At 46.9% G+C, this 14,839-nt stretch overlaps 2 protein-coding genes across 5 annotated transcripts in view; one reads left to right on the forward strand and one right to left on the reverse strand.

The window, feature by feature from the left end:
* Positions 1–10,407, reverse strand: part of ccdc146 (coiled-coil domain containing 146) — a 127,390-nt gene extending 116,983 nt beyond the window's left edge. The window contains exons 1-2 of one of the 2 annotated variants that reach the window (XM_078235599.1): positions 10,316–10,407; positions 315–475 (exon numbers count right to left, since the gene is read on the reverse strand). In XM_078235599.1, coding sequence (XP_078091725.1) covers positions 315–470 — 156 coding nt within the window. In that variant the 5' untranslated portion in view covers positions 471–475; positions 10,316–10,407. The remainder of the gene's footprint in view (positions 1–314; positions 476–10,315) is intronic. The other variant, XM_078235600.1, reaches the window with a different exon arrangement.
* Positions 10,408–13,745: 3,338 nt separating this feature from the next.
* The window catches only part of fam185a (family with sequence similarity 185 member A), a 67,645-nt gene continuing 66,551 nt past the window's right edge, over positions 13,746–14,839 (forward strand). Inside the window, exons 1-2 of one of the 3 annotated variants that reach the window (XM_078235625.1) lie at positions 13,746–13,793; positions 13,846–14,369. In XM_078235625.1, the coding sequence (XP_078091751.1) occupies positions 13,976–14,369 (394 nt within the window). In that variant the 5' untranslated portion in view covers positions 13,746–13,793; positions 13,846–13,975. The other 2 variants (XM_078235624.1, XR_013500185.1) reach the window with 2 other exon arrangements.

Consider the following 14,839-nt stretch of genomic DNA (forward strand, 5'->3'; position numbering starts at 1 on the left):
ACCATTTTCCAGCTTCACTAATCATTTTCCCTTCCCAACCCAGAACCCCTCCTCCACTTGTTCTCTCCTCCCATTCTATCTCCTGCATCTCCTTCACATCCCGTCTTCCCCTTATCCGTGGTCAATACGAATCAATAGGAATGGAGAAGATGAAAAATGGGCTGCTGATTTGCTATCAAATCTTATACTGTTGCATAAAGTCGAAATGACCTCTATGGATTTCAGACCAAGTATTGTATTCAGTTCAAACAAAATTATCCCCCATCTATGAAACACCACAAAACATCAATATGGAAATATAGAAGGAAACTTACTTCATCCAGGCACTGAAAAGCAGGACTTGTCGTCACATCTACAAGTTGCTCCCCTTGAAGGTCTACTGCTGGAGCTACAGCTGTGATAATTTCTTCCTCATCTTCTTCAGTATCCTCTCCAAACAGATTAAAAGGAGGTTTTTCCTCTCCACTCATGTCTCCTGGAGTATAAATATTAAAGTTTTATTATATGAAATATAGAATGGAAATAGAAAGAGAAATTGGGCAGAGTATATAATGGATGATCAATCACAGAGGGAATGGTCGGCAGCAAGGGTAGGGAGGTGTCTCTCAGTGCTCTCCACCACCCTTTGCCCGATGCCAGATTCCAAATCCTGGGAAGCCCACAAATAATACCCACAGGATATGCTTTTCAGGCTTTCCACATAGCATGTCCTCCATCTGTTGATGTGTAAATACCAGTTGCGGCAGAATGAGGCTCAAAGTGGGCCATTGGGCAGTGGGATAGGAAAGCCATCCATGAGCCTCCCTTAATTGGGGTAGAGGTGGGAAGGCAGTGGGGTTCCCATCTGTCATCCTCTTGCCAACTAAATGTCCCTTCCCCTGCCACCAAACCCGTCACTGGGAAGGGCATTAAATTCTGACCATTGTCTTTGATCTCATTCAACTGACACGATCAAAACGCATTGCATAATAAGAATTTGATATTGTTCTACTGTACAGCTGACAGAATGAAAGGTATATGAATTACTTACCTGATTCAGCCAATCTGTAAAGATGTTAAAATGATTCAAACTAACAAGCCTATAATTCGCTGGGTAGGCACCGGGATGCCCAAAGCAAGTGGTGAGAGGGGGATTAGCTGATCCCAAAATGGGGATCTCAAAAAGCAGCCAGTAATAGAGGCCTTTCCTTCACCTCCGTCACCTCTCTCCCACTCGAGGCTCAAGCAGGGCACCCGGCTGGGCTTGCCAATCATCCCTGAACTCTTCCTGCTCACCTCAAAACTAAGGCTGGCATTGGAAGCAGCCTTTGGTGGCACTAGGATCTAAAGGATTAAAGTGAAATGCAATTTTCTGACAATAGTAAGAGGGCAGTCTCTCAGGCCAAGTGTGGATGAAAGGAGCCAAGGGGGTCAAAAGCAGGCGTATGGTCCTTTGAACCTGGATACAGGGTACCAAGGGGTCCAATAATCTCCTCAGAGCAGGAAAAGTGAATAGTATACCATTTTCTAGTGCTAACCCCACACTGACCTCCCCAGCATTCTCCTGCACAGCCCTCCTCAGACCAACACACCTTGTAGCTTCACTCATTCTTTTTCTCTGGGCACCTCCTCACATTCCCATCTGAATGACGAATATTGGCACTGATTTTACTGATACTTCTTATTCATCTTCTGTAATTGTTATCATTGCCTCCTCTCTGCACAATCCATTTTTCGCGTAACACTGTTTTCTCTCCTTGCAGAAGAAGAGAGCACGCAATTCCAAGGAAAAACAGACACAGGCCAACATGAAGAGGGCTTCTTCACCAACCACCATCCCCCAGTCCCTTAACAGTGGAGCCCCAGTTGCAAGGACCACCTTTAATTTAAAGTCTGAAAATATTGGGAGAGGATGCCTCCATTTTGAAGCGCCCTCTCCCTCACTTACCACCATGACATCCTGCTGCTATTTTCAAGCAGCAAGGCCTTGGTGCTTCAGTGTTGACATCCCACCTGTATCTGCCCGCTGGCCATTATATGCCCATTTCGGGGAAATTCACATTGAGTGACTATTTTCCTCACAATGTGAGTTTCTGATGCCAGTTGAGCCAGATGGTAGGGCTCATCAACCCCACTGCACTCATAAATATAGTAAGAAGTCTCACAACACCAGGTTAAAGTCCAACAGGTTTATTTGGTAGCAAATACCATAAGCTTTCGGAGCGCTGCCCCTTCGTCAGACGGAGTGAAAATCTGTTCTCCAACAGTGCACAGAGACACAACATCAAGTTACAGAATACTAATTAGAATGCAAATCTCTACAGCCAGCCAGGTCTTAAAGATAAAGTGGGTGGAGGGAACATTAAACACAGGTTAAAGAGATGTGTATTGTCTCCAGACAGAACAGCTAGTAAGATTCTGCAAGATCAGGAGGCAAGCTGTGGGGGTTACTGATAATGTGACATAAATCCAACATCCCGGTTTAGGCCGTCCTCATGTGTGCGGAACTTGGCTATCAGTTTCTGCTCAGCGACTCTGCGCTGTCGTGTGTCGTGAAGGCCGCCTTGGAGAACGCTTACCTGAAGATCCAAGGCTGAATGCCCGTGACTGCTGAAGTGCTCCCCCACAGGAAGAGAACAATCTTGCCTGGTGATTGTCGAGCGGTGTTCATTCATCCGTTGTCGTAGCGTCTGCATGCTTTCCCCAAAGTACCATGCCTCGGGACATCCTTTCCTGCAGCGTATCAGGTAGACAACGTTGGCCGAGTTGCAAGAGTATGTACCGTGTACCTGGTAGATGGTGTTCTCACGTGAGATGATGGCATCCGTGTCGATGATCCGGCACGTCTTGCAGAGGTTGCTGTGGCAGGGTTGTGTGGTGTCGTGGTCACTGTTCTCCTGAAGGCTGGGTAGTTTGCTGCGGACAATGGTCTGTTTGAGGCTGCGTGGTTGTTTGAAGGCAAGAAGTGGGGGTGTGGGGATGGCCTTGGCGAGATGTTCGTCTTCATCAATGACATGTTGAAGGCTCCGGAGGAGATGCCGTAGCTTCTCCGCTCCGGGGAAGTACTGGACAACGAAGGATACTCTGTCCACCGTGTCCCGTGTTTGTCTTCTGAGGAGGTCGGTGCGGTTTGTCCAGTAAGAATGAACACCGCTCAACAATCACCAGGCAAGACTGTTCTCTTCCTGTGGGGGAGCACTTCAGCAGTCACGGGCATTCAGCCTTGGATCTTCAGGTAAGCGTTCTCCAAGGCGGCCTTCACGACACACGACAGCGCAGAGTCGCTGAGCAGAAACTGATAGCCAAGTTCCGCACACATGAGGACGGCCTAAACCGGGATGTTGGATTTATGTCACATTATCAGTAACCCCCACAGCTTGCCTCCTGATCTTGTAGAATCTTACTAGCCGTTCTGTCTGGAGACAATACACATCTCTTTAACCTGTGTTTAATGTTCCCTCCACCCACTTTATCTTTAAGACCTGGCTGGCTGTAGAGATTTGCATTCTAATTAGTATTCTGTAACTTGATGTTGTGTCTCTGTGCACTGTTGGAGAACAGATTTTCACTCCATCTGACGAAGGGGCAGCGCTCTGAAAGCTTATGGTATTTGCTACCAAATAAACCTGTTGGACTTTAACCTGGTGTTGTGAGACTTCTTACTGTGCTTACCTCAGTCCAACGCCGGCATCTCCACACCATAAATATAGGCATCCAATAATTTCAAGCACATACTGCCACCTGGTGGGAGTGTTTAGAATTATAAATTGCATCAGAAAAATATCTATTCTCCCAAAAGAATTCTGAGTGTCAAATTCGTGTGAAAACTGGCGTAATTCACACTGTTTTTTTCAGTGGGAGTTCAAAGAAGAATCTCCCACACTCTGTGCACTGCAGAGGCCACCAGTGTGAATATCATTATAAACTAGGGGGCTATTCCCGTTGGAGAGGTTGAAATCAGCACCCTGAGTGGGCCATTGCGCACGTGCCAATCTGTCAGTGCTGAGATCGGCGCATGCACAGTGGCCCCACACTGATGGCCTCCTGATTGCTGGCCAACTCGATCGCTGGCCAGCCCCGTGACCGCCACAACTCTGGCTGCACTGCCCCATGCCTGATGGGCAGTGCCTAAATGCCCCCTGGGTATTGGCACTTTGCCCCTTGAGCAGTGCCAGGAGGCACATGTTGGCACTGCCAGGGTGCCCATGCCCAGGGGGCAGCACCCACCCAGCCCCCGACCTCCTGGGGGGCCCCCGATTGCTTTCATTCCAGCAGGGTTGGGCCGCTAGCTCCCCAAAAGTGGGGAGCTATTGTAATCCCAGCTAGAGTGAAATACTCTGGCCGGCTGGGAGACACTAGCGGGCCCAGAGACATAAGTCCCAGGCCCGCTAATCACATTCAGATAATATTGAAATGACTGTTTAAATGGTCTGTGCGTTTCTTTCTGGCATGGAGCAGATGCTGCGGGAAATCCGGCACTGGGAGACACAAGTGGGACACGAATGCTTGTGCAAACTCCACAAATCACCCGCCACGGGAATTTTAGCGCAGCAGAATGGGAGAATCATGGCCCTGGACTGGGATTCTCCCAAAAGAATTCTAAGCCCCCATTTGTGGAAAAATGGGAGTAACTCCTGCTGGTTTCTTCAGCATGATTTCCAGAATGAATCTCCGACACTCTGTGCATCACAGAGTGCCCAAGCGGGATTCCCTCTGAAAATCAGAGGGCAGAGCCTATTCCTAGCTAAACAATTAAAAGGCCACAAGAGAATTGGACAATATTCTTGCAGTGTAAATTTGTAGGTAAGGCGGTTGAAGTATATACATCTTTGAACAAAAGGAGAGGTCGAAGGACAATGAGACGGTCAAAAGAGCTATTTTTTATGCATTTAGGTTGTTCCTGAGGCACACAGGCAGAAGTTTCAAAACACAAGTAAACAGCCTGGACAAAATCATCTTGAATCAGAATGACTAAAGGAAAACTATTTTGATCATTGAATATGGGCTTCAAAGATCCTGAATAGATCCTAGGACACATGTGGAGGAACGAAAGAGTTCAGACTGCTAGATGGGTTACAGGGCTGGCTGATGAATACGAAATGATCTACAGAAACAAACCTTTTTTCCGTAATTCTTTTAAATCGGAAAACAATGGGAAGATGTGAGAAGTCAGTCAAGGAAAAGAAGGGGTGGCTGAAACTTGCAAAGAATTTTCACCACCATGAAGTAAAGACAATGTTAAAGAGGTTTCACCCTTCTGAAAGAAGTTAAGAGGGTTAGATGTTACCATTGTAATAAGTTGGCCACATGAAATCAGACTGCGGGTTATTAAAGGGAAAACTGGATAGAGTTATCAAAATTGAAAAGGGAAATAATGAAATCAGAGAATGGAGAACAAGAAAAGCAGGTCGGAATTATGCATAGAGTGAGTGAACGAGCACCCAGTGGAGATGGACACGTGTGCAGAAAGTGTGCAGGGGCAAAGTGACCAGGATATCTTTAAGGATTTTGTGTGTTTAGGAAACAGTTTTCCATGTGGACAGGATAGAATGGGGAAGGACATTAACGTTCTGAGAGATACAGGGGAAAGTCAATCCCCAATGTTGTGGGATAGCGATAGTTGTTGTCCCGGAGGGATGCTAAAAGAGGAAGTTCTGACCACAAGCATTCATGGGGATAACAGGAAAATTCCTCTAGTCGAGGTGAACTTGAGGATCGGTTTTAAGACGCGAGAAGTCACTGTAGGGTTGGTAGAAAAATTACCTATTGAAGCGGTTCAATTTATTTTGGGGAATGATTTGATAGGATCACAGGTAGTGGTGAACAGGCTGTATGCAATCTAACTACTGAGTCCTTACCAAAAGAATTTCCTGGAACGTTCTCAGATTGTGTTCTGATGAGCACACAAACGTAAAGAACAATTAGAACTGAAGGAGCAGGGTGAAGCAAATAAAATTAGTTTATTGAATACAAATTCTCACAAATTGACTGCAGAGGGAGCAGGTCAAGATAAAGAGACAATTGTGTTTACTTCATAGAGTCAGAGAGGTTTGCAGCATGGAAACAGGCTCTTCGGCCCAACTTGTTCATGCTGCCCTTTTTTTTAAACCCCTAAACTAATCCCAATTGCCCGCATTTGGCCCATATCCCTCGATACCCATCTTACCCATGTAACTATCTAAATGCTTTTTAAAAGACAAAATTGTATCCACCTTTACTACTACCTCTGGCAGCTTATTCCAGACACTCACCATCTTCTGTGTGAAAAAATTGCCCCTCTGGACACTTTTGTACCTCTCCCCTCTCACCTTAAACCCATGCCGTCTAGTTTTAGACTCCCCTACCTTTGGGAAAAGATATTGACTATCTAGCTGACCTGCGCCCTTCATTATTTTATAGACTCGACAAGATCACCCCTCAGCCTTCTACGCTCCAGAGAAAAAAGTCCCAGTCTATTCAGCCTCTCCTTATAACTCAAACCATCAAGTCCCGGTAGCATCCTAGTAAATCTTTTCTGCACTCCTTCTAGTTTAATAATATCCTTTCTATAATAGGGTGACCAAAACTGTACATAGTATTCCAAGTGTGACCTTACCAATGTCTTGTACAACTTCAACAAGACGTCCCAACTCCTGTATTCAATGTTCTGACCAATGAAACCAAGCATGCTGAATGCCTTCTTCACCACTCTGTCCACCTGTGAATCCACTTTCAAGGAGCTATGAACATGTACCCCTAGATCTCTTTGTTCTGTAACTCTCCCCAACGCCCTACCATTAACTGAGTAAGTCCTGCCCTGGTTCAATCTACCAAAATGGATCACCTCGCATTTATCTAAATTAAACTCCATCTGCCATTCGTCAGCCCACTGGCCCTATTAAGATCCCATTGCAATCAGAAACAATTTTCTTCACTGTCCACTGTGCCACCAATCTTGGTGTCATCTGCAAACTTACTAACCATGCCTCCTATATTCTCATTCAAATCATTAATATAAATGACAAATAACAGTGGACCCAGCACCGATCCCTGAGGCACACCGCTGGTCACAGACCTCCAGTTTGAAAAACAACCCTCTACAACCACCTTCTGGCTTCTGTCAGACTGATTGAGCTACAGCAAAAAGATTCAAAATTACACCAAATTTATCAAACAGCCTTTCCAACACTGGAAACACAGTGCATTCCTGAATGTTATTGTCAAGGATAAGGTCTTGATGATAAAATGATACCACACGTGAGCACAAATGATACATGGGCAGAAGAACATCAGATTGTATTATCTCCTGAATATAGAAAAGAGATTCTAAGAATAGAATCATAGAAATCATAGAAAACCTACAGTGCAAAAGTAGGCCAGTCGGCCCATCAAGTCCACACCGACTCTCTGACGGTGCATTCAATCCAGACCCTATCCCTATTTACTCCGTTAATTCCCCCTAACCTACACATCTTGGGACACTAAGGGGCAATTTAGCATGGCCAATCAATCTAACTTGCACAACTTTGGACTGTGGGAGGAAACAGAAGCACCTGGAGGAAACATATGCAGACATGGGGTAAATGTGCAACCTCCACACAGACAGTCACCCAAGGCCAGAATCAAACCCAGGTCCCTGGCACTGTGAAATAATGGTTGGAATGCGAATACTTACAACTAATCCAGTCTTTAAGAAACAAAACAATGGGAGTGGAGAGAGCATCAAGACAGGCTAAAAAGATGTGTATTGTCTCCAGACAAGACAGCCAGTGAAACTCTGCAGGTCCACGCAACTGTGGGAGTTACAAATAGTGTGACATAAATTCTGATTCTAGGATCGCATGATAAAGACTCAGGAGGAAAAAAGCAGAAATATTTATGTGAAATAGTGTGACATAAACCCAATATCCCGGTTGAGGCCGTCCTTGTGTGTGCGGAACCTGGCTATCAGTTTCTGCTCCGCGACTCTGCGCTGTCGCGGAGCAGAAACTGATAGCCAGGTTCCGCACACACAAGGACGGCCTCAACCGGGATATTGGGTTTATGTCACACTATTTCACATAAATATTTCTGCTTTTTTCCTCCTGAGTCTTTATCATGCGATCCTAGAATCAGAATTTATGTCACACTATTTGTAACTCCCACAGTTGCGTGGACCTGCAGAGTTTCACTGGCTGTCTTGTCTGGAGACAATACACATCTTTTTAGCCTGTCTTGATGCTCTCTCCACTCCCATTGTTTTGTTTCTTAAAGACTGGATTAGTTGTAAGTATTCGCATTCCAACCATTATTCATGTAAATTGAGTCTGTGTCTTATAAGTTCTGTTTGTGAACAGAATTCCCACTCACCTGAAGAAGGGGCTCAGAGCCTCGAAAGCTTGTGTGGCTTTTGCTACCAAATAAACCTGTTGGACTTTAACCTGGTGTTGTTAAACTTCTTACTGTGTTTACCCCAGTCCAACGCCGGCATCTCCACACTGTGAAATAGCAGTGCTAATCACTGTGCCATTGTACTGCCCAATTGATGTAATTAGTGATCAGAGTGCTGTGAGCCAGAAAGCAGTTTAGACACAGATGAGGTGTTGAAGAAACAGCAGCGAGAGAGAGAGGCAGCCATCCCCAAGAACCAATTCAACCAGAAATTGGAGGGTTAAAGGTGGGGGGCAGCCATTGTCAGCAAACAGCTCAGCGAGAGATAAAGTGCTGAAGGCAAAAGCCAGTTTGTGTATAAGATAATTTTCTTCGCTGAACTGAATACCATTCCCAAGTCCTGGTCACTTAAGCTGTACAGTGTGGCAATTATTGGTTAGATTTGACCAATAGGTTTATGGTTGTTGTTTGGGAAATGAGGGTCTCAACAGAGTTTAGGATTACGGCAGGAAAGAGATACTTTTGGGTTTTCAGTCTTTGAGGGACTAAATGGTTCCTTCATTTGGCGAAGTATAAGATTTTTCTTTGTGGCATTTTTATTACTTCTTCTACTTTCTCATTTGCTGTTTAATGAGAGGTTTGAGTTTTTAGTATTTCTGCGAAGGTTTCTCACTAATATTCAAATATAAACACCATGGAAACCAGTGTTTCAGGTTGGGACACTCGCACATAACATCAGTGGGTTTTCATAACAAGATCTGGTGGCAAGAATGAGAATAAGCATGTTAGCTAAAATGTAGAGAGAGTGAGGTGTTGGCCCCAGTCATCACCATCATTATCAATGATGGTAAAGATAAAAGCCTGCAGGAGGGCACAGGTATGGAAAATGTGTCAGTGCGGTTCAGAGGTTTGATTGGGGAGCACGGGAGTCTGAAGGCTTGATGGTGGGAAAGGTCTTTTAGCTTTAAGAGTAATAAGACAAGGTATTACAATGTGGAGGTATTGAGAATCAAAGACATTGACGGCTGATCCACCTAACCTATGCATCTTTGGACTGTGGGAGAGAATCAGAGACCCAGCGGAACGTGCAAACTCCAGACAGACACTGATCCAAGACTAGAATCAAACCCAGGTCCTTGCTGCTGTGAGGCGGCGGTGCTAACCACGGTACTGCCTTGCCACTCACTAACAGGGGCCACTGAAGACAATTCTTTTTGTGCCAACCAAATAAACCAAATCAAACAAACTCAGTGACAAATCAAGAAGGGCAGTCCCCAAAAAGGGAACCACCCAAAACAAAAGACAAAGTGTAAAGGAAACTTAAAACATCAAATCAAAATGTGATTAAAGGGGTCAATAATACACCCCGGGGGCAAACGGGCATGGAAGGCCTCAGGGGTCAGTGAATTCAGGACAGGGGTCACTAAGGAGAAGGTTTAAGTATTATTATTAGTGTCACAAGTAAGCTTACATTAACACCGCAATGAAGTTACTGTGACACACTCCGGCGCCTGTTCAGGTACACTGAGGGAGAATTTAGCATTGTCAATGCACCTAACCAGCACGTCTTTTGGATGTGGGAGGAAACTGGAGCACCCGGAGGAAACCCATGCAGACACAGGGAGAACATGCAGACTCCACACAGACAGCGACCCAAGGCTGGAATTGAACCTGGGACCCTGGTGCTGTGAGGCAGCATTGCTAACCACTGTGCCGCCCATGGTCAGGATTCAGGACAGGGGTCACTGAGGACAAGGGTCAGTGAGTTCAGGACAGGGGTCACTGAGGATAAGGGTCAGTGAGTTCAGGACAGGGGTCACTGAGGACAGGGATCAGTGAGTTCAGGACAGGGGTGATGGGTGCCCCGGACTTGGTGCGAGTTAAGGGACGAGCTGCAGGATTTTCCCGACACAATAACCATGTAAACAAATGACTTTCCGGCCTGTGTATAGCTCGGTGCCCTCTAGCCCCGGGCTTTCAGCTGTACCTCAGTCAGGAGCCGCTTCTCCTCAGGGACGGGGAGATCTCCGCACAATCTCTCCGTTTGTGGCCAACAAGCTCCATCACCATGGCAACCCCACTCTCCTCAATCCTGCCCACCCATTGGTTACACAGTGCCCACTTTGGACCAATAGCAGAAGCACTAGGATAGCCCCGCCCCCCACAAGATAACCAACAATTATTATTCCAGGGTTGGCGCAAATCATTGAGGCTGCTGCAACCTGAAACAGAACATGCTGGATAACCTCAGCAGGTGTGACAACATCTGTGGAGAGAGAATAGAGTAAGAAGTTTAACAACACCAGGTTAAAGTCCAACAGGTTTATTTGGTAGCAAAAGCCACACAAGCTTTCGGAGCTCTAAGCCCCTTCTTCAGGTGAGTGGGAATTCTGTTCACAAACAGAGCTTATAAAGACACAGACTCAATTTACATGAATAATGGTTGGAATGCGAATACTTACAACTAATCAAGTCTTTAAGAAACAAAACAATGTGAGTGGAGAGAGCATCAAGACAGGCTAAAAAGATGTGTATTGTCTCCAGACAAGACAGCCAGTGAAACTCTGCAGGTCCACGCAACTGTGGGAGTTACAAATAGTGTGACATGAACCCAATATCCCGGTTGAGGCCGTCCTCGTGTGTGCGGAACTTGGCTATCAGTTTCTGCTCAGCAACTCTGCGCTGTCGTGTGTTGCGAAGGCCGCCTTGGAGAACGCTTACCCGAATATCAGAGGCCGAATGCCCGTGACCGCTGAAGTGCTCCCCAACAGGAAGAGAACAGTCTTGCCTGGTGATTGTCGAGCGGTGTTCATTCATCCGTTGTCGCAGCGTCTGCATAGTTTCCCCAATGTACCATGCCTCGGGACATCCTTTCTTGCAGCGTATCAGGTAGACAACGTTGGCCGAATTGCAAGAGTATGTACCGTTTACCTGGTGGATGGTGTTCTCACGTGAGATGATGGCATCTGTGTCGATGATCCGGCACGTCTTGCAGAGGTTGCTGTGGCAGGGTTGTGTGGTGTCATGGTCATTGTTCTCCTGAAGGCTGGGTAGTTTGCTGCGGACAATGGTCTGTTTGAGGTTGTGCGGTTGTTTGAAGGCAAGAAGTGGGGGTGTGGGGATGGCCTTGGCGAGATGTTCGTCTTCATCAATGACATGTTGAAGGCTCCGGAGGAGGTGCCGTAGCTTCTCCGCTCCGGGGAAGTACTGGACAACGAAGGTTACTCTGTCCACCATGTCCCGTGTTTGTCTTCTGAGGAGGTCGGTGCGGTTTTTCGCTGTGGCGCGTTGGAACTGTTGATCAATGAGTCGAGCGCCATATCCTGTTCTTATGAGGGCATCTTTCAGCGTCTGGAGGTGTCTGTTGCGATCCTCCTCATCCGAGCAGATCCTGTGTATACGGAGGGCTTGTCCGTAGGGGATGGCTTCTTTAACGTGTTTAGGGTGGAAGCTGGAGACGTGGAGCATCGTGAGGTTATCCGTGGGCTTGCGGTACAGTGAGGTGCTGAGGTGACAGTCCTTAATGGAGATGCGTGTGTCCAAGAATGCAACCGATTCCGGAGAGTAGTCTATGGTGAGAGAGAATAGAGCCAATGTTTCCAATGGATGATCTTTCGTCAGAGTTTTTATTATTAATAATATAAGATGCTTGATGCGCTACTCAAACACGAGGCCTGAAGCTCAGTAAATGAAAGGCTTTTATTTACTGTAATGAAGCTGCCAGAACTTATATACACTATCCCAGACTGAAGGGGTCCCGGCCAGAGCAGGGACTCTTATACCTCTCCCAGGAGGCGGAGCCCGACTGGGATGTGCCACAACACCACAGTACAAAGGTGTAACAACCCCACCCTAACCCCAACAGCAACAATAGCACAACCCAACAGTAACATATGTACATCCTTGTAGTACTGGCCAGCCCCTGGCTCAGTACTATCCAGTGGGAACCAACGATGGTTCACCACAATGCTATAAAAATATTATAATTATAATAATGATCATTTATTAATAATTATTCCAATCAGGGACGGTGAACGATTTACCCTCATATACACTTTAACTATTCAGATGGCTACAGGTTACTTTATTGCTGTAGCATTATATTTTATCCAACTACTCTTTATGTTATTACAATAGAAAATGCTGAGATGGGTCAACATGTTTTTAAAAAGCATTTCAGCACAGAGTCTGCAATAGATCCTCATCAAAGAGTTTTTAAAACACGTATATTGTCTATTAATTTCCCTTTGAATTAGGTTAGGTAGCCCATTAGCCATCTATCAATGAGTGTAAGGCAGGCTATCTGGTCACTCTGCTGAGTCTGATGGTTCATTGTACATTGGTACAATGAGGAACCATTGGGGTACATTGGGGAAGCCATGCAGACGCTACGACAACGGATGAATGAACATCGCTCGACAATCACCAGGCAAGAGCGTTTTCTTCCTGTGTGGGAGCACTTCAGCGGTCACGGACATTCGGCCTCTGATCTTCGGGTAAGCGTTCTCCAAGGCGGCCTTCACAACACACGACAACGCAGAGTCGCTGAGCAGAGACTGATAGCCAAGTTCCGCACACATGAGGATGGCCCAAACCGGGATCTTGGGTTCATGTCACACTATCTGTAACCCCCACAACTTGCCTGGACCTGCAAAATCTCACTAACTGTCCTGTCTGGAGACTTTACACATCTCTTTAACCTGTGCTTAATGCTCCCTCCACTCACATTGTCTGTACCTTTAAGACTTGATTAGCTGTAAAGACTTGCATTCCAATCATTATTCATGTAAATTGAGTTTGTGTCTCTGTATGCCCTGTTTGTGATGATGTGGAGATGCCGGCGTTGGACTGGGGTGAACACAGTAAGACTTTTAACAACAGGTTAAAGTCCAACAGGTTTATTTACACACATTTCTTTACACACAAATGCGTGTTTATTTACACACATTTACACATCTCTTTAATCTGTGCCTAATGCTCCCTCCACTCACATTGTCGGTATCTTTAAGACTTGGTTAGCTGTAAAGATTCGCATTCTAATCAGTATTCTGTAACTTGATTTTGTGTCTGTGTATGCCTTGTTTGTGAGCAGATTTCCACTCCATCTGACGAAGGAGCAGGGCTCTGAAAGCTAATGGTATTTGCTACCAAATAAACCTGTTGGACTTTAACCTGGTGTTGTTAAAACTCTTACTGAGCCCTGTTTGTGAGCCGATCTCCCACTCCACCTGACGAAGGAACAGCCTGTTCCGAAAGCTAGTGGCATTTGCTGCCAAATAAACCTGTTGGATTTTAACCTGGTGTTGTGAGACTCCTTACTCCGATGGTTGGCCAGCCGCCACTGCTCGCGTTGCACTGTGGGAGTTGTAGTCCGGCACCGGGGTTGTTTAGAGTGCGCGTGCGCGGACTCCAACTCCCGACAGCTCCTGCGCTGTCCCGCGTAAACAACAACAACAGCAGCAGCAGCAGCAAGTGGCGTTGGAGCGGGAGTGAGGGCGGCGCTGGAGCGGGAGTGAGGGCGGCGCTGGAGCGGGAGTGAGGGCGGCGCTGGAGCGGGAGTGAGGGTGGCGCTGGAGCGGGAGTGAGGGCGGCGCGGCAGCAGCGGGAGTCCCCCCCGAGGGGGGCTCTACTTCACCCCGGCTCCAGCATGACTTCCCTGGCTGCCTTTTGCCGTCGGGGGTTTGGGCTGAGGGAGGGCGCCCGCTGTTTCCTCCCTTCGGCGGCCCGCAGGTGGGTGTGCGGCAGCTGGCGCCGCCTGGGCCCCCGGCCCAAGGGCAGCCCCCTGAAGCGCTGGACGCTGCTGGTGGATCCTTTCGGCTCTTTAAAGGTCCGCCTGCCCTGCGATGTGACCGTGAAGCCGCTGGACCCGCACGGCTACCCGGCGGCTGACCGCGCTTTCGTCGAGCTCGTTTCCCCGCACCAAGGGGCGAATGTGGACGATGTGGTGGTTCAGTATGACAAGGCTTCGAGACAGATGGTAGTGAGCTCTGACCGTGTCAGCAGTGATACTCGCGTGGATCTGGTAACTCCGGTCAAGTTTGGTGAGTGGTTATCTGCACCTTGAACATCAATTACTGTTTTTCTTCAGAAAGAAAAGCCAAACTTAATAAAACCCTGGATTAAAAATTGGGTCGCTGTCTGTGTGGAGTTTGCACATTCTCCTCGTGTCTGCGTGGGTTTCCTCCAGGTGCTCCCGTTTCCTCCCACAGTCCAAAGATGTGCGGATTAGGTTGATTGGCCAGGTTAAAATTGCCCCTTAGTGTCCTGGGATGTGTAGATTAGAGGGATTAGTGGGTAAAATATGTAGGGATATGGGGGTAGGGCCTGGGTGGGATTGTGGTCGGTGCAGACACGATGGGCCGAATGGCCTCTTTCTGTACTGTAGGGTTTCTATAATTTCTATGAAAAAGTTTGTTTATTAGTGTCGCAAGTAAGGCTTACATTCACACTGCAATGAAGTTACTGTGAAATTCCCCTAGCCACCACAGTCCGGCACCTGTTCGGGTCAATG

The sequence above is a fragment of the Mustelus asterias genome, chromosome 19 (genome assembly GCF_964213995.1).
Source record: "Mustelus asterias chromosome 19, sMusAst1.hap1.1, whole genome shotgun sequence".
Lineage (NCBI taxonomy): Eukaryota > Metazoa > Chordata > Chondrichthyes > Carcharhiniformes > Triakidae > Mustelus > Mustelus asterias.